The 23,699-nt window shown below is 28.3% G+C and overlaps 1 protein-coding gene and 1 long non-coding RNA gene across 3 annotated transcripts in view; one reads left to right on the forward strand and one right to left on the reverse strand.

Moving 5' to 3' along the window:
• Positions 1–247: 247 nt before the first annotated feature.
• LOC136976121 (uncharacterized) lies at positions 248–4,509 on the reverse strand. 2 transcript variants are annotated; one of them, XR_010880878.1, is made up of 4 exons: positions 4,410–4,509; positions 4,185–4,224; positions 3,685–3,723; positions 248–716 (listed from the first exon to the last, which is right to left on the reverse strand). It is a non-coding gene; the product is annotated as an uncharacterized lncRNA (long non-coding RNA). The 2 variants fall into 2 exon arrangements; XR_010880877.1 differs by lacking the exons at positions 4,185–4,224; positions 4,410–4,509 and having other exon boundaries at positions 3,685–3,795.
• A 4,145-nt stretch (positions 4,510–8,654) lies between these two features.
• The window catches only part of LOC136976048 (transmembrane channel-like protein 5), a 52,609-nt gene continuing 37,564 nt past the window's right edge, over positions 8,655–23,699 (forward strand). The window contains exons 1-3 of the mRNA XM_067271233.1: positions 8,655–8,815; positions 17,327–17,457; positions 19,424–19,597. Of these exons, the coding sequence (XP_067127334.1) occupies positions 17,335–17,457; positions 19,424–19,597 (297 nt within the window). The 5' untranslated portion in view covers positions 8,655–8,815; positions 17,327–17,334. The remainder of the gene's footprint in view (positions 8,816–17,326; positions 17,458–19,423; positions 19,598–23,699) is intronic.

Raw genomic sequence — 23,699 nt, forward strand, 5'->3', positions numbered from 1 at the left:
TAATAAAATATTAAACAAAATATTCAAGATTTATCAGTACTGGCAATTTGAATTTTACATTTATAAATAAATTTAAAAATTGAGCATTATACTTTGATTGTTTAACAGAAACTTTCTTAGGCATTAAAATTTATAAATGTTAAGATATTATTATTAATTATTTGAAATCATTAAATTTATATCAAAAATTTTTAATAAGAAAAGTTTAAATATATTAAATTTGAAATATTAGTAAGACAAGAAAAAGTACATTAGCACAATAACAAATTATTTCTTTTAAAATGAATATATAATATTTCTTAAGTCACACCTAGCTCTTCTAACAGATTCTGGAGAAGCAATATCAAATACATGGTTGGGATTATTTGCAAACTGTTTTGACAGAGAGCTTCGGTATTACAGGTAACATGTAAACCACAGTCAAAACCATTTTGTTGTTGGGTACACTCCATTTCGAGAACTTCCACCTCGGCTTCTGAAAACAAAATTTAATTTACCGTAGATCCGCAGTATTTTCCTTAGGGGTATAAAATAATGTACACCATACAATTAATCGGCCGATCTCGTCTTTTGATAAAATTTATTTTAGTTTTACTGTATAACTTATTCTATTGAAAGTAGGAGCTTCATCATTGACTTCTTTAATAGTTATTGTTACTAATTCAACAAACAGTTTCAGAATCATTTCCAGGAATTCCATCGATTACTTCAATAGCCTGAAAATTTTATTTGTTTTTTAGTAAATGCAAATAGTTTAATAAAATTTACTTAAATATACTATTATTGTTACCTTTATTTTTAAACTTATAAACTTCAAAATGAAAGACAAATATTATATAGCAGAACATAACAAACAGTTATATTATTTAAAGATTTGTTTATATGCTAATTGCATTATTTAAAAATATATAGAGTTTATTTAAAATTTAAAATGCTGAACTGACTAAAAAATAACTCAAACTGTAATTAATAATTAATTAAATTCATTCTACTTAAACAAGTTTTCTCTTGTGTAAAAAAATAAAACCTTTTCATCAAGTTCTTAGATAAAAATAATTTAATTGCTTAAAATATAATTACAGTTAATTTGATATCAAATTTTCCTTATACTTAAACTAATTATATTACATGATGCAATATTTTGTATAATATTCTGTTCAGTACATATACTTCATAATAAAATTTTGAATTCAATTTCAACTAAAAATTAACATTGCGTGTATAACAGTGTGTGTATATTGCAAGCACATGTATTGTTTGAAGATTTGATGTGTTGTGAAAATTTTTATAACAGCCAACCTTTAGAAGGTATAAGGATGTACTGTACAAATAAAGTAATTGTAAAAACAGATAAATACCTTTCTTTTATATATTAGACATACATCAGGACATACAATATATTAGACATACAATACATCAGGAGTAAGAATCTGGAGTTGTATTTGTGGAGTTTTGGATACATTAGAATCTTTTCAAATACATTTTATCACTGTACATAGAAGTGTGAGGTTTGCCGAACGACTGCGTTAGTCAGAATGTCGCGCGGTCACGATCCACGTGTGGGAGTGAAAGAAACTCTCAAGAGACAGGTTTTCATTCGTAACCCGTTTATATAACAAAAGGTGCTTACAACTACAATATACTTTTATCAGCGGCGGCGTTCGAGTCTTCTGGGCCTTCTCTCGGAATCGAAAGTCCACAAGAAAAGTCCTCCGATGTTTCGCAGGAGTATGATGGTCCCGGGGCGCACTGTTCAGCTTCTCGAGGGAAAGTTCCGGACGTAGGGACGATCACGATTACAGGTGACAAATCCAAGGGAGTGGATGATCTTCCAAAAGAGATGTAATCCAACTGTCGAAGATCACGGGAAAAAAATCCCGTCGTACAATCGCGAGACAAAGCTCTAAGAGCCAAGAACCGAGAGAACTAATGACCGAGAGAACGTCACATCCCTTTTTCTCAGGGTTTTTATAACTTTCTTTTGAGTCCCAGATCGAACATTCCGATAGGTCGATGTCGATTTGCCTCCGCTCTCTAATTGGTCCCCCCCTCGTTACGCATTGTAACGAGATCGGAACCCCGGTCGTCGGATGAGTCAACATCGACTGACAATTCGATTCCTACCGAAGATGTTCGATCTAAGTACTCAAATTCATCGATTGTTTCAACCTGAGAAGAATGACTTTCTCAGAAATTTCTACAGACGTGTCCTTTTATGGACATGTAATATTCACTTTTCGTTTAACTATTTTTTTTCTTGTCTGACGGTTTCTTTTTACAACGTTAATTTATAATAACAACAATTATTATTATTTGCTTCTATACAAAAATTACAAAAAAAAATTTTCTTATTTGCACAAATAGTAGGCCCACTTCCGAAGCTTCACAGAAGAAAAGCCTTTAGAAAATTTTCTATGTATAGTATTTGTAACATTCAGTTTTCAGATCCCAGCATATTTAAACAACATAGTGTACTTCATATTTGACAGTTTACAAAAACACTTTTGGACACTTCCTTGGAAACAAAAGTTCAGAATAGTAAATCAGACATTTCTACAGTCAGAAAATCCACCTGTTTACACAAGAATTCTCATTGTTACAGTTCTTCTTGCGAAATGTCTAATGATTATAATCAAATAGGATGTTTTTGCTGTAGACCCTATTACATGAAAAAAATGCTTGAAAAACAAAATTTAATATTCATTGAAGAATCAAACTTGTGTGCACATGAACTTGAAGTGCATAAAATTAGTTCGTCTACTGATTCCCAAAGCCAAGAAACCAAGTCAGTTTCAGGCTTGTCTGAAGTAGTAGTTGAAATTAATAACTGTGCTAAATCTGGTCACAACAAAAAAGAATTATTGGTCAATGTAAAATTTTCTTGTAAACACTGTAAGAAGAATTTAGCAACTAAACAATATTTGCAAACTCATGAATGAATCCATACTGGAGAAAAGCTATACAGTTGTGATGATATTCAAGAATTTAGCACAAAAAATTGCTTTACGTTGTTGTGAACAATATTTGTATATCCATCTCACTTTCCCTATAAATGCATTATTATATTTTACACAATATGATGTACCAATTGGCATACTATATTCTGCTAAGCCTAATTACCTTTCATCTATCAAGGAAGAGATTAAAACAAAATATGCTGAAAATAAGCTGGGTATTCAAACACAAAATACACTGATATACGGGTTATGCTCAAAATAAAATGAAATGAACATCTTCTATAAATCAGGTTTAGGAAATTCAAAAATTACCTTAAAACTGATAAAACAAATTTGTTCAGATAGCATAAATGTAAATCAATACAACTACTTTGGAGCTAAAAGGAAAATATTTATCAAAGTAAGTAAAAAAATAGTCAAAGAAAGACCTGAAGTTTGTTACAAAACTAATTAATTATAAATGGAAACCTACCACATCTGCCAAAAATTCTCAAAATAAGTTATGTATATAAGACTAATATAAAAATATCTTGTATACAGATAAAAATAAAGTTAGATCAAACAAATAACTAATTTAAATTAATCAGTAATATATTATTGTACAGAAATAAATGTTAAATGTTTTTTTTCTGCAAAAATACAGAATTACTTATTTAAATATTTTTTATTCAATTATGTAATACAAACAAGAAATAAATCAATGTGTATATAAAGGGAACATGATCACCTGTTCTTCCCTCGTTGTACAGATATAACAGGATGAGATCTAAATAGATAAAAAATTAAGTAGACAATCTGTATATAACATTACATTAATCAAATAAATTTTAGTTTTTTTTATTAAGCTACAAATAATAAAACTGTTTTCTGATATTTAATGAATATGATCTCTACATTGGAAACCTCTCTATCAATTACTACAATTTTTTTACTTACATACTTTCTATTTGCTTATCATTTGAACTAACTAAAATATACATTTTAACAATGCTGAACTTAGATTAAGAATAAACCAAACTGTATTTCAATGTTAAAGTTGTTTACTTGCAAAATTACAATTTCATATTTCAAAATGTCTTCAGGTTGAGCATATACCATTCAATTTACAATTTTTGATAAAAGTATATTAACAGATTCCAAATGTGCCATTTGGTTTATTCTTAATTTGTTTGGGGTTATTAAAAAGCATATTTTTATTTACTACAAAAACTGCAAAATGGTTCTCACTTTTAGTCAGAGGATGAAGTGACTCATCAAGCATATCCAGCTGCAGAATAAAAATTATTGGCTAAGCTCATCAATGAAAAAAATGGGGAACAGGTGGATATAGCGAATTTACATCAATTTTACAAAATTGATGTAAATTTGCTAATTCTGTGATATATTTGTGTGTAATTCGTGGACATTCCAGAACGTCAATAGAAGTGTTTTTTTTTTTTTTTTTAATTTTACCTGAATTTAAAGGCTTCAATAGTCTATGAATTTCTTCTTCTAAAGATTGATGTGTATATACAGAAAACTTGATCACCTGTTCTTTGCTCATTGTGCCTAACTAGAAAAGTATACAACAATATATACAACTGGAAAATTTACATTTGAGTGTCATTTTTCTATAATTAGAAAGAAGAGAAATGTTACACTTTTAAAATAAATTATGGCTCTATATACAAAAGTTTTCTGATATTTAATAAAATACTGTATGCAATTAAATCAAAATTAATAAAAAATTTATTGCATAGTACTTACATATTTATATGTGATTTTTGGTTTGATGAAAAAGTTTTTACCTGAAAATATATAGAAATAATGGGATGTAATTGTACTAATAATAAAATTATTTAAACTGTTTTTTTTCATAAGATCATTCAAAAAATAGTGAAAGTATACTGAAACTAAAACTGTAACCAATTCTGTTCTTATTATTAATTTTTATACTCCGTTCCACGAAAATAATAATTTGATGAACTGTAATTATGTTTTTAAGTTCGAAAAATACGCAACGCCATCTTTCGTTTGAAATAGTCATTATATTCCGTATAAGAATTTTTGTATAATAATAATGAGACGCCATCTATCGCAAATACTTTGAATTATTTAAACGTATTACGAAAAACCGGCAAATAAAATATATTTTTAATAAGAAATGTGCTTACATTCTTGAAAAATAACAATAAAACATAATTATCTGAATTATATAGCTAATTTAATGTTTAAATAACTTGAATGTTTTATTATTACGAAAATATCAACACAGTAATAAATTACATAAATTATAAATTCAGTTTTTTATATAAAAAATATTTTAATCTATCTATTAAAAAAAAATCATTTGAAACAATTATGAAAGAATATAAAATTAAGTGAAATTATTGTTTATAATGACGAAACACGAAATACGTCACCACCCAAGACCACGTGAATACTCTATTTCCGCTACGTCAAACTAGTCTGACGAGTAACCGTTTAAATCCCTTTGTGTTTAAAAGGACAAAGAAAAATTTCCCTAACCGTTATATTTTAAAACTTTCTATAATAAAATAGAAATTTCAGTTTAATAATACTCTAAACTGAAAACATATTAAATAAAATATATAAATGAATATTATACATCTAAAATTTAACAAATAATTATAATATTGCTAAAAATTTGCATTTTATATGTTATTAATATCTACGGATTAATTAAATAAACTAATTATATATTATAATGAGTCAAATGTGTATGAAAAGAACTTACGCGAATGTAAAAATGTACGAAAAGTGGCAGCACTATCGAAAGTTTGAAGAACAAAAAAACCTTTAAAAACATGAGATTAAAATTCAAATGAAAATAATTAACGATAAATGTAATATTCTAATACTTAAATATATAAGTAAATAAATAGTATACTATCAGATAGTACATTAATTAGACTTAAAATTAAATTAATTACATTCAAAACACCGTTATAAATAGCCAAAATATCAACTTTCTCATACAAAAAAACAAATTAAATATATCACTTCTGACATTCTAAAAGTTAAAAATATTAAATAATATAATACTTAGAAGGACTGATAGTCATATTTCTAGTATAAAAATTTATTATTCGACAAATTTCACGTCATCAAAAGTATGATCGAAAATTCATGTAATCAGCTTTTACAGGTCAGGGTATTGTTTCATATAATGTGTCATGTTTCGCGAAGATATATAACTATACTCACATAATATACATGAAAATGTAGAGAACAAAATTCTCCATCTAAATAGCATATAGCTAAACAGAAATTATGAGTTTTACAGATAATTATGTTAGATCAAATTTCAGTAAATTTACAAGTCTTTAATGTAAGCAAGAGAAACGAATTTTTTTTAAAAATAAGTACAAGATACAAGCAATTGAAAAATATACCAAACAAAACTACTAATACTTGCATATTAGAAATATTTTTTTCATACTTCTATTATAATAATTTGATTTTATACGAATTTTTAAAATAATACTAGTACATTGACCTTGATGACCTTAACATGAAATGGTCACAGGTAAACTACTTGAGACCACGCCCCCGTGAGCTTAAAAGGGTGAATGAATTAAAAAATACATTAATTACACGAAGTTATATAGAAATATACAAAGAAACTTAGACATACTCTGTATAATTGTAAAATGTTAGCATTATGTAATAATAGAAATCTTTATTTTGTAGATTTTATCTAAGTTTAATGTCGGCTTTAATTCATTAGTTTTAGTAAAAACAAATACATTCCATATACGTAACTTAACAGTAAACTATATACTATACATAAATGACTATCTATCACATGAATTATAATTTTTAAAAACAAATATTTGCTTAACGGATGGGCTGACAAAATAGACCCAGTAATAGACCCAGACATTTTAAAACGAAACAAAACTATATCACTAGCGCTAGTACACGCCACGTGCTTCGCTTAGAAAATGGCGGGTTGCAGTCACGTGACAAAATACAATGTTAACTAAACTGTGATTGGTTAAAGCGTAATAGCTATTGATATCGTGGAACCCAGACGCATCTCGACCGACTACCTGTAGCGAAACCCACTTAACGTGGAGCACAGAATAGCGATTTGTCTAAGGTTCGTTAACTGCCTTTCGCTAAGGGGACTTATCGAATGTCCCGTGTATCGCTCTCGTTCAGTTATTGGAAGAGCTCAGAATAGGTCCCCAGGGGCGGCATAATCGGTATTACACACGGGCGCTCAAACAGCTAGCGGCGCTGCTGAGAGTACGCATTGGTTCCTGAGGGTCAGCTATCAGAAAAAGTGCAAGAAGCAAAAAATTAGAGATGTGAAAAATATCGCAAACAATTCACTGAAAAAAAATGTGTTGAATTGAAACGAATAAAGATCTTCTCACGGGCACTTGGTAACGCCAGATCTATACATCACAAACTCGCACATCATTCTGATAAGCATAATGTTTATTCCGAAATAGGGTGTACTATAGATTACTATCTATGGAATTTCGGGACTTTGAATATATATCTGAACTGGGGGACCGAGACGAGTTCAACGGTACCTTACTTTTGGGCCTGAGGCAAAAAATAAGAAAGTTTTCATACTTTTTTCGGCGATCGCGCGATGATCGGGAGTCACGTCGCTCTCTCCGCTAAGCTTACCGCGTGTTTAACAGGCAGTCCGGCAAGTCGGCCATATATACCTTCAACAGTGGCAGATGTTGATCCATGAGCGAAGTTATCGTCTACAGTTCGAGTTAAGTCCTTTTCGCACATCCTCGCTAGTCGATCTCGGGGGCTACGGCCCCTCAGTCTCGCTATCGCTCGCGGTGGGCTAGTACTACGAGCCGACCGCGCTATCGCGATCGGGAGTAGCGATGCTTGAACAAAAGAAAAAAAAGGAAGTGGCATTCGACTGTTCGTGCAATTTATTGCCTTTCAGAGTGCTTTTTTTTTTTTAATTGGCAGACTATACCGCGAGATGGCAGCACTAGCAACTAAGGTGCCGTCTGCATGAAAGCATTAAAAAAGTATGATAACTTAAAAACTACGACAACTTTCTTACTTTTCGTCTCCGGTCGAAAAGTAGGGTATCGTTGAACTCGTCTCCGTCCCCTCAATTCAGATATATACTCAAAGTCCCGAAATTTCATAGATAGTAATCTATAGTATCCCCAGAAAGAATATCGATTGCTTCTTCAACAAAAATCTAAAGAATTTTCAAATAAACACTGACAGTGAAGATTACTTATTTGATTGATTAAAAATGAGTTTTTAAAAAATTATTCCTTTTTTCACTATAATTTCAGGTTTTTACTCTTCAATACCTTCATTCACTTTACACTATGACTTATTTGTATAGAGGATGTAAAATATATCCATAAAGTCTCGAGTTTAATGCTAAATACGATGAATTTAATTAACAATTGACAAATGATGCAATTTATATATTTGGCCATTTTTTCGATTCTCTGAACCATCGTGCGCCGCGAAGTGCAACATTTTTTTTATAAGATTAACGTAACATAAGCATTGAATCTTTGATATAATTATTTTAATATCATGTTAATTGTTTAATAAAATAATTTTATAGTTAATTTTAAAAATATTCATATTTTAACGAAAAAAAAAAATCAACGTTTTTAAATCAAAATACAGTACATACAATGCCAAAAGCGACATCTAGTGTTATCGAAATTTACAGCTGTGAATTTAATCGTCAGATGGATTGATGATGAAGTTTTATGGGATAATAAGGACTGTAAAGTTTTATGAAGTGACATTTCTACAAAATATATAAATAATTTACGTTTGTATCTATAACCATCTATTCTAAACTCATCTAAGTTTTATTTGGAACTGATCATTATTCAGTAAGTTGAAATATTTTTTCTTATAAAAAAATTCTATGAACAAAACTGAAAAAAATTCACCTTTTTTCAAGTATCTCTGCCAAGTATGGCGAATGTCAATTGTTGCTTTCGTATACACATTGTGTTAAAACAGAATTATAATTAGGTGATTTGCATATACTGTACACTATACAAATACGTAAACAAATTATATCTGAAAGTAGCTTCTACCTATATTTATCATATTCATATTGACGTACCTGTACCTTCATATTTAACTTAATTGCATTGAAGCTGTAAAATATAATTTCTGCAATCACTGATAAATACAAGGAATTTTGCAAGTGTAACTGTGAACTTAAGGATGATCCGAACTCTGCCTGCCTCTACCTTATGTAACATTAAATACTTAGTTTACTCTTTTGGTATTTTAAACACTGCCCACCTCATATCTTCTACCCATCTACAGCAACCCTTGTAAACAGATTCTACCCAATCAATTACCCAATATTTTCTTTAATGTCAATTTGTAACCAATAATCAACCATTATAAGGACTGAAGAGGGGTTATTAAAACCCAAAATGCATTTCTTCCAATAAAACATCAACAAATGCTCCTTGTGTGATGTGGTACTGAGAGGTATAAAAGCCAATGGCTTTTAATTTTTTTAAATCCACAACAAAACCAGTAACAGAAAATTTAATTAAATAAATACAAGGATTGATTCTATTATCAATTCATTTAAGTAGATTATTTAATTTATAAAATTTTTATGATTTTGAATTTCTATGTAAATTTTTTCTAAGTTTCTAAAAAAATTATATATATAATTTTTTAGACATTTTATACAGAATTGTGATTTTGACATTTTTTTTTTAAAATTAACATTTAAAAAGAATATTTGATTTTGTTTTAACTTTTTACATTATTCTTTAGTTAATTATGTAAAGCAATGCAATGTTGCAATATATATTGTATAATTCATGAACTGCGATATCATTTTATAATTATGAAGTTATAATTTTGATATGAAATTAAGAATTAGGTTTATATTTTAAATTAAAGACTAATTGAATTTTTATTATTAAAGATATATAAACAATGAAGTTTAATGAATGGATTTCATTTGAGATAGAATTGATTTTTATTGTTGGTAGAAGTTTAGTTTAATGAATTTGTTAGAAAAATAATATTGTTAAAGTGACAGAAAATGCGGCTCTTTTTGAGTTGCATGCAGCTCTGGCTAAAAGTGTTAATTTCTGTTTTTTTATTATTATTTTTACAATTTTATATTTATATTTTGTGAAAATATGTTTATTTAAAAATTTCAATATTTGTTTTATATTATATTTATATTATATAATAAAATTGCGTGCTTTACCATACTATCTGCCACGATAGTACAGAACTGTGGCTCCCATGCATTTTGCAAAACCTACATTTCGGCTCCTACTGAACTCTTGCTTGCCCACCCCTGTTATATATGATAAAAAATTAAATGCTCTTTGATAACATTAGTCTATCTTAAAAAAAATCAATTATATAATTCAAATTATGGTTTCAGAATAATAAACGTTTGTTATATTAAATTAAAAATAAATGTAATAGTGAATGAACTGTAATTAAGATTTTAAATTACCAATTCATTTCCTATGATGTTTTTTCCTATTTACAACAACACATAACCATTAGTTTTAAAATATAACCATAATTAAAATAAGATTTTTACAATATAAAACATTATAGAATATTCAAAATTCGAAAACAATACAACTGTTTATTTAATTAAATAATCATTTCGAAACAGTTTCAAAAGAAAAACTATATAATAAATCAGTTATGTTAATAACATATTTTTATTTAATTATTGCAATTTAATTTTAAAGAAATACAAGAAGATCCTGCTTAAGACTACCTGATTTAATGTTGTTTCATTATAACATATTATTGATAATGCTCAGTAAAACAGTAATTTTCCAGAATGGATAATTTTAGTACTCTAGTATTTTTGCCTCCTGAAAATTGATTATAGTTGTTATGTTTGCTTTCTTTTTCTAGATAAATTAAGTTATTCGATTTTTCTGTGTGGTGTAAGATAAAAAAATCTTCAGCATATACCAATTGGTTCTGAATATAACTGTAGGTAATTTTTTGATGGTTTATTAATAGATAGTCGTTGCATAGTTTTAATTATATTTCTTGTTTTTTTAAATCTTGATAATATGGTAAAAGTAACTTTCTTCTTTTGTGGGAATTTTTGACTAGGTCAGTTGACATGTTTATACAGGGTGTCCCAAAAAGATGTACTCGCTTTTTGATAGATGATTAATAATATTAAAGTAAATTAATAAGCGAGAAAAAAAGACAGAAGCAAAGTTTTATCTTTGTATAGTTGTATTTATATTTTTATATATTTATTAGATTAATAATATGTTTTTTTTTATTTAGTAATAGGTTTTAAATTAATGTATTTATTTATTTGTTTATTGATTTAACTTCTTAGGACTGTGTGTTTGTCAAGACACGTCTATTTACAAAAAAATATTTATATATTTGACAATCAAAGAGTGAGTACATCTTTTTGGACACCCTGTATCTTGCCACTCTCCTAGCAATTTTTTTAGTTTCAATTGATTAAAAGCTGCGAGGATTCTGTTTCTCAATTGGTCTTATTTCAATACTATACATTTAATATTAATACAGTGATACCTCGATTTTCATTGATAATCCGTCCGAAAACAATCTGCAAAATCCAAAACTGACGAAAACTGAGGCAATTATTTCCACATAAATCAATGTAAGTCCAATTAATTAATTCTAGACACTCCAAAATACTTACCAAAAACACATTTTATAGAGAATTAATATAGCGTTAAATACTAAAAGCAATAAGAAATTAACATAAAAGACTAATTAGCATAAAGATAAAAGCATTAAGATTAAAGATAGATAATTATCATTAAGATGAAAGCAATGGAAGGCTAGCCCTTTCCACGCGGGCGATCTACAGCAAAAAATTGAGTGGAATTCGTCATGCGGCGCATTTTTTGCAGTTTTTGGATGATTTTTAAATCGCGATATTTCGCTTTAAAATCGCGTTATGTTTAATCTGTTTTTTGCGTTTGATTAAGGACATATCACAGTTTACGACTGTTTAATTTTTAGTTTAATAGAAGTTTAAAATAATATTAAAATTTGAAGCTTACGAACAAAAGAAAAAAAAAATTAATTTACAGAGAATCGCTGAACTTTGTACATCTGTTAGATAGAAACATCTGTCCTCTATTAAACAAAACAAACCGCAGCTTTCTACCTAGAGCGGGGAGAAGTTATTGCCATTATTCACACTATGTCTCTAATTACTTAGCTGGGAGAGTAGTCGATTGTTATCGTGAAGATAGTTTTAAAAACATATTTACTCGCTTAAATATTGTCGAATTAGCTAATTTAATGTCTAAGTGCATTAAATTAGTTAATTAGAATTAAAAATCGATTTAAAAAGCGAATTTACAGTGATTGTTTACATTTTACTTCGAAGGTTGGAGGCGGGGCTTTTCGCGGCAATTTTTTCGTTTCATAAGTCTGTGATTAGTTAAAGTAACGTCAACAAAGACAGAAGAGACTCAATAAAACTGTAGAAGGAGTTTCCCTTTGATTGTTTTCAGCCAACTGTGTAGTTAACTGCGAAGATTTACTGTAGAATAGTAGGGGATGTATTTACCAAAATATTTATGGCCCAGGGGTGGTAACAAAACGTTTATTGGCTTAAACAAAGTCAATCGACCTACAGAATAGCGAATCAAAGCTAAGATCGCTGGAAAATCGAATATAACGCAAAATAATCGAATTTTTTGATTAATTACGCCGAAAGGCGTATGCCGCATCACGAATTAACGGCAAGTCACGTGACATACGCCTAAAGGCGTATAACCGCATGGAAAGGGCTAGACATGCGGGGTAATCTCTTGTCTTATAGAAGCTAGTTGGACATGAGCTTCTAGCTTACGTCATCCCATGGTAAAGTGTGACATTATTGTTGGGTAGTTGTATGCATTTATGATGGTCATATCAAGAGGAATAATGCCTTTCGGGAAATCCGTTTAAGGATAACTGGCCTCTGTTCAGGAGTTAGACATGGAGAAAACCTGGAAAACTTTACGTGGCCAGCCTGTCCTGACGAAGTGCAAACCCACAACCAATCTCTGTGTTCAAGGAATGGAACCGTTGGTCAGTGGTGGACTGTCACAGGGTAATGTTCACACATTCATTCGTTTTTTTTTTTTTTCATTCATTCATTATTTTATTGTCATATGGTAATGTTCACACAACAAGAAATAATGTCACACTGCACCGGAAAATGCATGGGTTGCCCTTTGTTTTTGCAAAATTACCAGCGAGGTCACTTGAGCACACCGAGACAAATTTTTTGCGAAAAAAATCGACGAAAACCGAAACCGACGATAACTGAAGTCAATGAAAATTGAGGTATTACTGTATTTGAATGAGGTATTGAATATATGTACAGTGGGGATTGGTTAACGAACAAATCGGATAACAAACACTTTTGCAAAAGATTTTTACGTTCAGACAACGAACACCTCACAGAACAAACACAAGAAGCAACGACATAATAATGAATACCAATTGGGCTTCTCTTGTCTTCAGGCAACAATTCGAAACTTTTTGGAGTGCAGGAAACATCGACATCGACACTCAACCTGGTATATACTGATCGGATAGTATTTCTCCAAACTTTGAAACTCTTCCTTATAATTCCAGCCTTTTATTTTTTTGACAGAAACAATTCTTTTATTGTATTTGTGAGACTGTCGGGCGGGCACTCGTTAAGTTTTGCCTCAGTTTTTATTTTCAAAAGGTGAGAGTATATTAGTAAAGGTAGAGAGTGGGCAGATGATGTCTGATTTTGCTGGGCAGTATGGCTTGAACAGGATACAGTAGGCCACAGTTCAATCTTTTCTAAGAAAGATACTGTATTATCAAGAGGACTCAAGCAGCTTAAGGAGTAACAAAAATCACATCTGAGAAATAAAGAACATTGAAGAGCTCATAATGGAACCTTAAACTTATCTGATGACAGAAGAATGCCAAGAACTCTTGAATGAAGAACACCAAGAAACTTGGCAAAATATGTTTTCTTCTGAAAACGAGAATTGTTGATATCTGCTATTAAACATTTTTTTGAAGAAGTGGGAGGATGTCAGAATGATGGTCTTAGAATGGCATCCAAACCAGGTTGAGGTTAATAAGCTTAGGGATCTCTACAATTACAATGCTATTAATTACTTCTGAAAAATCCTGAAGAAGAGAGAAAAGCAATTGGCAATAGACAGATTCTTTAACCCCTATAAATGGAAAAAAACATGACTAATAAAAATGCAAGACTGTGTATATATGTATTTTTATTATTACATATACCATATTTTACGGACTATAAGACGCACCTTAATTTTTAAGCAATTTAAAAAAAAAATACCTATAAGACGCACCTGAATTTTGGAGGCAATTTTTCGAAGAAAATAAGTGCGTCTTATAGTCCGTAAAATACGGTAAATAAATGTAGTAAGAAAGGTTAATGTTACCTTAGGTAGCCAAGATGGCGGCTTGTCTCTAATTCCAGCAAGGAAACAGTGGGATGCACGTTTTAACCTAACCTATTCTAATAATTTAATTGCTAATAATTATGGTAATTTGTTAGAATAGGTTAGGTTAGGTTAGAACGAGCGTTCCACTGTTTCCTTGCTGGAATTAGAGACGAGCCGCCATCTTGGCCACCTAAGGTAACATTAACCGTAAGGAAGTATATATTTTTTTTATTTTTTGGGGTCTCCAAAATGTTAATCAAATTCCCATAAAAACCTGCGGTAAATCAATAATCAGTTAATGAACAATTCGGATAGCAAACAAAGTTTTGAAACAGATTATGTTCATTAACTGATCAGTCACTGTATTTTACATCTTCTGATTCATTGCAGTAGTTTTAAAGAATTTGAGAAAAAGCTGATAATTCTTTTTTGGTTATTTCTTTTAACTTGTTTGAATAGTCATATATTATTATTATTTATTTTTTATATATTATATATTATTTTTATATACAGTATTATTATTCATAATATTAGTCAGTGTATCAAGCTTATATTGAGTTAGTTTTTTTCCAAGGTGTAGTTTAGTTAGTTCAGATTCCATTTTTTCATTTCTTTCGTTAGCCAATTGTAATTGCATTTTAAGTTATTTTATTTCATTTTGAATAATGTTAATTTCTTCTTGAATGAGTGAAAACAGTCCCACCAGTTTATCATTACTGGTGGTTATTAGATCAACTATTTTAAGCCATAAGTCTGCTGTTGAGATGACTGAAGGTTCTGTAGATAATAGTTCTAGCAAGGAATTTAAATTTAGTTTCACACTTGTTTGTGATAATGGTTCTGTTCTTCTGACTTCTATTGATTTTGTGTTATTTGTCAATAGCTTTTGATGATTTAGTGGTTCTCTTCCCCTCACACTAGGAAATATGTTTTAATGCTCCTAGTATTTCTGCCTACTATTTTGCTAAGTATGTGCTAAGTCCATAATTTGTGCTACAGAGGTTTTGGGAGAAAATTATTTGAGACAAACATGGAAAATACATTGAATTTAGGCTGAAAATTCAGGGAAAAAATAAATTTTGAATTAGAGGTTTTCAAGATAAACATAAAGGTTCAACTGTATATTTTTAGTTATTTGTATTTTAAGTGATGAATTACATTCAAATTTGAATAGCAGCATGTTAAATATGTATAAAAACTAAAATTTATTATATTTATAAGTTAAAAACTTCTAGATATTAAAGTAATGTTTTTGAACAAAATCTGTTTAACTTTGTTAATTGAACAAAATTGAAACTATTAAACACATTTAAAATTCAGTTAAAAATTAAATAGTTTCATTGTTATTTGATGATTAATAATTGTTATCTAAGTTAAATTAAAGAAAATAAAAATATCTAATTTTCTTTCTTTTAATTTTGATGTAATTCTGATAAGATAATTTTTTTATCTAATCCATATTACATTAAAAATATGCTGATTAATTTAATTAAATATATGATAAAATTTAATTCTTTTATGCTTAAACGATGAAATAATGGTAATACAATATTTACATTTTGTGAATTGAAACTGGCTAGTAATTTAATTATATATAGAAAGCATTTTAAAATTAACAGGATGTTATTTTTCACATATGATATATGGAAGAGAAATTTTGTCTGTTAAATAGAGGTTCTTTAAACTGAGATTTTACTGTACCGATTTTATATTTTATTAGTATACTTGCAAATTATATGAAAAACAGAATGTAAATGCTTTTTTAATGTTATTTAATGTCAATGAAATTTACTACTGCTAATTATAGATAAATTAGCAGTAGTAAATTTCAGTAAGTTTAAATTAAGTGAATAGTTAAAGTCCATTCTGAACAGACTTTGTTCATAATTATTACTATTAATAGATGATTCTGCCTGCATTAGACATACACACTTCCAATTTTTAATATTCATTTAGACTTTAGTCATAGTGTACTGCAAAATTTGCTAGTTTTGTAATGAATCATTCAATGACAATTGCCTCTTAGTAAATAAATATGGTCACACACATGCCATACAATTTATGAATAAGATGTAAAATACTTTCAATCATTTAACATAAATTTTTTAAAATGTTGTCTTATTTCTATATCCATGTCTTCCTGTAAAGTCTTTCTGCTAATAATCTTCTTTAATTCCATAATAAACACATTCTTTTTAGCCTCTATGGGACAATAAGATTTGTAGTTAATAGTTTTTTTAATATTACATGGTTTCTCATACTTACGAAATGATACTCCTGTTTCCTCTCTCTTTATGACTATATCCAAAATTATGAATTTAGTATTTTATTTATAAGCATTAAATAAAAATTAAAACACATTAACTTCCATTTAAATTGGTGTAATTTAAAAAGCATATTGAAAATGTAAGCTTCTCACTTGACTACCAAGTAGTTTTAGTATTTTGAATATTTATTATATAGCATTTAATATTTTATATAGCATTATTTTATATTTACTACATATTTTGCCTTGTTTATTTGATTTATTTGAATGATTATGAAAATAATAGTAAGAATATTATGACTGTTTCTTTTTCCAAAGTTAATTTATTCTAAAGTGAATCTTTTACTTTTGTACACTTTTTCAATAAAATTAACTAATATAGAATTCATTATTGTAAATAATAAACAAAAGTTGTAAAAAGTAATATATTTGTTCATAAGGCAGGAGTATATTAATATGTTATATTGATAAATAAATAAAAAAAAGTATTTAATCGTTCATAAAATCTAAACAGGAACAAATGCATTTAGGCTATTTAATATATAAATATAAATAGTTTGAATAATTTAATTTTAGTTTGTATAATTTAGTTTAAAATTTATAAATGACACACATGTTAAATTAATTTATGTAAAGGATCTGCTGAATTATTTTTCTTTTAGAATTTATAATGGCTAGTCTACCAAAAAGAAGAAAAGAGATATCAAAACAATTCCAACAGGAAGCATGGAAACCAAATGCCAATGTACTGAGGTATCATAGTGCTAATATAAATGATGATGATGTATATCAGGTAAGTGTGTTTATAACATTGTAAAAGTTATTAATATATTTTATATAATTATTACCAAAATCTTGTTAAGTCAGAGTTCAAGATGGTAAAAAAATCTTGACTGTGTTAATTTTGAGTTCAGCAGTTTAATACTCAATTTTTCTCAAATATTTTTTCTATGTCCATAAATTTCCCATTATTAAGCTGTTCCCCAAGAATCGCTTTTGTACAGAATGGCTACAATGTTGAATACAGTTTAAAGTGCTTTTGAGTATGTTGTCAAGACACTTCCTTGTATCCCAATTAGAATGCCAGTAACATTATATCAGTAAAGGAATATCAACACAAGGTTGTAATGACATGTTGTGTTTGGCATGGAGCTGTAGTGTTTGTCTTAATTATTTATATTTACATGGAACATAAGAGAAACTGGTCATGGATCTGTTAAAGGGTGGAGAGTACATAGGAAAGGAGGTTAAACATAAAAGTACTAACAATTTCAATTTAACAGAACTGTGTTATGGGAAAAAGTAATATACTGTGCTAGAACCAGTAGACAGTTTCAAGTTAGGGAGGTTTTACTATATAGGTAAAATACAGTGCAAAAATTTGTTTAAAACAATAGATCTGTATGTTTGACAAAGTTTTGCAGTGTTGATAAATTATTTATAAAATGATTTGTGATTATATATTAAAACATGTTTTATTATTAAGTGTTAATATTTCTGAGTTAAAGAACATTATTCTGTAGATTTTTCTAGAATTTCTAAATTAAAAAATAATAATGATTTTATTGTAAATATTTCAGAGAAATTTCAAATTTTAAATCAAATGTTGGTATGTTTTACAAAATTACACTACTTTAGTGACTACAAAATTAATCATGACCAGAATGATATTAAATGATGTTTAATATCATTCTGGTCATGATTAATTTTGATGACATATTTAATGACATATTTTAATTTGGTTTTAAAAGAAATTCAGTTTTAAGAATTGCACTATGTAATAATAATCAAATATAATATGACAGACATGGGCAAATGCGGCTCTTTTTGATTTACATGCGGCTCTTGCTGAAAGTGTTAATTTCTGCTTTTTGTTATTATTTTTCAATTTTATTTCCACAATTTTGTGAAAATATGTAATTATATATATGTAATATTTAGTAATTTATTTCCAAATTGGTGCAATAAATTAAATTGACATTTCAAATCTAGTCTTTGAAAACAAGTTCTCAACCTGGATGGGGACACCCTATCTTTCTCTGCCTTACCATACTATCTGCCATGACTGTACAGAACTGCGGCTCCCGTGCATTTTACAAAACCTACATTTCGGCTCCCACTGAACTCTTGCTTGCCCACCTCTGTAATATGAGTTTTCTTAAATGAGATATTTTTTATTTTTATTATTGTTTGATTACAGATCGAAGTTATAGCAATTGAATTTATATAATGGCCAATTGTAACAGGATATATAAGCCAGTTTTTAAACTATTGTTGGATTTAAAATAAATATTTTTAATTTATAGCTGATTTTTAGTTAAATTATTTATCATTAAAATATATTTGCTAGTTATTTTTGTTCCATAAGAACAAACTTTATCATATATTTTTCTAATACATAATTTATTTATATTAAATAGAGGATCATTTCAATGTATTAAGACGTATTTGGATTTATTTTGATTAAAATGTATTTTTTTGAATATTATATTTTTGTTCAGATAAATTTTAATTGGGATAAATAATGACTACAGCAGTCAAAGTTCATTCATTAAAATAAAGACAACTACTGATATAATTATTTTATATGTATAAAATTGTAATATTTTATAAAACAAAATTAAACAGACATTCTTAGTATTGAAATTTTGCTGTTATAAAATTTTGAAACAGCTATCTTAAATAATTATAGTGCTTATAAAAAAATTAAATATTGATTTTTTTTTTATTTTTTTAAATATTTTAATTTTTACATACAGATGTTAATTGAAAATGAAGATTTGTCACAAGAAGAAATGAAACAAACTTTACGTGCAACATTGCAAACTCTTACTATGAAGAGAAGAATAATTCAGCGATTGCATAGTTGTCAGCATTGGGAGAAAAAGATTGAAAAAGTTTCTACAACTTCTATGAAACAAAATTTTTCAATGGTAAAAATTTTATTTAGCATGTTTTTATGTAAAATTGTATTAGATTTTGATACGTATCATTAATCTATAAGCTGGTTTTTATTAAAAATAAAAATTTTTTGCTGGAAAACATTAAAATTTTCCCATAATACATTCAGGGTTCCTACACACCTGGAAAGTCTGGGATTTTCATTCATGTTCAGAAAAGTCATGGAATGTCAGGAAATTTGTTAAAAATTTTCAAAAAGTCGGAATTTGCTTCCTTGGCTGCTTTGTTGATTTTTTCTGACAATGTGCTTGACTAAGTGTAGCCATCTACAGGCAGCAAGAAGTAATGTGATGCAATACAACTTATGAAAAGGGATGCAGAATATTTTTAGGACGCAAAATTTTTCCCAAGCTTACACATATTTTTCCAAAAATTTACAAAGTACACAAAATGATAAATAATTTAAATGATAATATTTATCATTTTTCATTTTAATAATTTTGATTGCATAACAAAACACTTTCTGATTTTTGTTTCAGTAATTAATATTTTATAAAGTTCAGGATATTTATTAAGAGATAAATATATACCTTGTATACAGGTTAACTACACTTGTTTATAGGTACTGGTATAATATACAATAGACTCACAACAACCTTTAAGTGACCAGTAAAATATTTAATTGTAAAACAAACGTTTTCAACCGTATTTTCCAGTCTTCTTCAGGATATTACTACAAGTACTTTTGACAAATTGCAGATTGTCTTCTTCAGGCATAGAATAATAGAATCTTAATGGGACTTTACAATTTAAAATATATGTTAATGTGTTCCAAATGGTGAATTAATGTGTATTTTAAACACATTAACATATCTATATATATAATCGAGACGAGTTGATGATAATAATAATAATCAGTGCAGATCCCAAACGGTTAGTTGAAAGTTGAAATTTGGTACACAGTTAGGGTACGTCACGAGAACGCACACTAAGAAGGGATTTTTTGAAATTCCTCCCCACGGGGAGGGATGGGATTAAAGTCTTAACACTTCAATTAACGATGGATGTTTTACGTAACAATGGAAGTGTTAAGAGAAAGCGACGTGCAAGACGCAGATGCAGTTTTTTTTTCATTTTTGCGGGAAATCGAACATATTTTTAGACTTATCTAAAAATTCTGGAAACGGAGGACCCAATTCTTGCATTCTGTGAAAACGGGTAAGGTTGGCTATAACGTAATAATCTTAATATTCGCTAAATCGGTTAGGAGTTGAAAGTTGAAATTTGGTACACAGTTAGGGTATGTCACGAGAACTCACACTAAGAAGGGATTTTTTGAAATTCCTCCCCACGGGGAGAGGGACAGGATTAAGGCTTAACACTTCCATCAACAATGGAAGTGTTAAGTAACAATGGAGAACAAGAGAAAGCAATGTGCAAGATTTATGGGTGCTGGAGGAAAAAAAAAGAAAGAGTAATATGTTAGAACATATTCAATTTTCAAATTTAAACAGATTAGTTCGGTTTTTCTTGACTTTACTTCTTTAGAACATTCGATGAAAATCGAACAATATAATCAGAACACGTGAAAATTGAATAATATTAGAATATTTGATTTTCAAATTTGACCTTTCTTTAGAAATATTTAGTTTGTTGATGAAATTACTCTTTTTCTTCTGTGACTATAACATAATAATCTTAATCTTCGCTATTGTTACTTTTGTCCAAGCAACGCCGGGCCTATCTGCTAGTTAATATATATTTTAAATTGTAAGGTTTCATTAAGATTCTATTATTCTATGCCTGAAGAGGACAATCTGCAATTTGTCAAAAGTACATGTAGTAATATTTCAAGTAAAAAATAATAATGCTGATAGACAGTATTAATATTTTTCTTAAAGTTTTTGGCATTGCAAGAAGTAATTTTGGGCAATTATAAAAAATATATCTGCTAATTAGGAAAAATAATTAACTAAAATGTTTGAGAAGCAAAACATGTATGCATAGTAAGTCAAATAGTCAAATGCTGTTTTATTTTGTCAATGTGTCATACTGTAAGGGATGTGAGGATCAGGGAATTTGTACAAAGTTGGTCAGGGAAAGTCATGGAAATTTAAAAAAAAATTTGAGTAAGAACCCTGTATATTTTAATCAAAATACAATACTAAAAAACTTTAAGAATTTTTTAAAGTTTATAAATAAATCCAAAATTGAAGTATTAAATATATTATATCTGAAATATCAGTATTATATAGAAAATTTTGTATTAAATTTTAAAATGATGATAATTTTTTAATTTAAAAACTGTTCTATGTTTTAGAAGTTTTTAAAATAATATAGCACTGTTTATAAATATACTATATTTCAAATTATTCAAAAAACATTAATTCATTTTAATGAATAATAACTTTTTTAAGATATAACTTAAAAACTTAATCATCAAAAGTTTACTAAAGTCAATTATCAAAAGATTAGACTATGCAAAATACAGATTATTGCCTAAAATAGCATACACAAAAGTGCAATGAAAAAATGTTTACAATATATCAAAAAAATTTTATTAACCATAACATTTACATTTTTCTTAACACACCAGAGATCTTGAATACCATTTGTTATAGAATATTACAAATGGCATTCATATACTTTATTACAATATGCTAAACAATTTTAGTTGATATGAAAATAAATTCTCTTTATTGATAAATACCATTTTTTTAAAGTGAAGTATGAGAATGATACTATGAGATAAGTAATCAGTAATGAATTATTAGAGTTAATAATCACATGTTAAATTGAAAACTACAAATTTTTTTTAATCATATAAATTTTATTAAAAATTGCCGGGACGAATTCACATTTAAGAAAAAGAATATATTTCTTACAAGACTATACATTTACATGAGTCCTTATCCTTCCAGTCCCTTCACACGCTTTTTTAGAGGCAATAACAAGTCTACGGCGGAACTGACCTTTTATTGGAGGCTACTGTCCGCCATCCAATGTAAAAAAGTTTGAGTCCTGGAGGACTGGAAGGATAAGGGCTCATGTAAATGTATAGTCTTGTAAGAAATATATTCTTTTTCTTGAATGTGAATTCATCTCGGCAATTTTTTATATAATTATTATTTTTTAAGAATATGTATGCTAACGCTAGAGGACTCTATAACTTTTTTACATTGGATGGCGGACAGTAGCCTCCAATAAAAGGTCAGTTCCGCCATAGACTTGTTATTGCGTCTAAAAAAGCGTGTGAAGAGACTGGAAGGATAAGGACTCATGTAAACGTACAGTCTTGTAAGAAATATATTCTTTTTCTTGAATATAAATTTTAGTTTACTAGACTTGTAAAAATTTAGTGAAAGATAACATAAGTAAAATTCTGAAAATCTCATTATTAGTAATATTTAAAAATAAAAATTTATTATTTGACATGAAATTTTGACATAATAATAGAAAATTTTATAGTGAAAAATCTAATATAAATTTCTGTTACATAGTAACAGTAACAACTGTAATTGCTATTATTTGGAATCAGTTTGGAATTAAGAAGTATTGATAATTTTACTAAATTTTTAAAATTAAAATCAATGGTAAAATACAGATATTCCTGTTTTGATGTAAACATTTTAATTAACCAGAAGAACAAAACAAAAATATCAAACTACAACTCAAGAATATAAATGATCTAACTGCAAACAAATGGGTTGTCTAAGGCAGCAAATTGTGCCAGGACACGGAAGTTGGAAATTGCCTATCAACTTTCCAAAGACATTTACAACAAAAAATCAATCTCCATTAATGCAAAAATTAGACATTATAACGCCGTGATAAAACCGCAAGCACTTTATGCAGCAGAAGGTATTGCTACTCTTAAAATGGGGGAAATAGAAAATATGAAGAAAAAAGAGAGGAAGATCCTTCGAAAAATTCTGGGGCCAAAAATAGATGAACATGGTAATTACGTGCTAAGGAGCAATAAAGAGCTTTATCAAAAAATCCCAAGAATCTCGGATACAATTCGGAGAAGGCGAGTAAGCTTCTTTGGACATATAAAGAGAATGGGGGAAAATAGGCTAACGAAACAAATTTTTACATATTTCAACAACCTAAAGAATAAGAATCAATGGATCA

This window comes from Centruroides vittatus, unplaced genomic scaffold (assembly GCF_030686945.1).
Source record: "Centruroides vittatus isolate TY-2023 unplaced genomic scaffold, ASM3068694v2 contig_393, whole genome shotgun sequence".
Lineage (NCBI taxonomy): Eukaryota > Metazoa > Arthropoda > Arachnida > Scorpiones > Buthidae > Centruroides > Centruroides vittatus.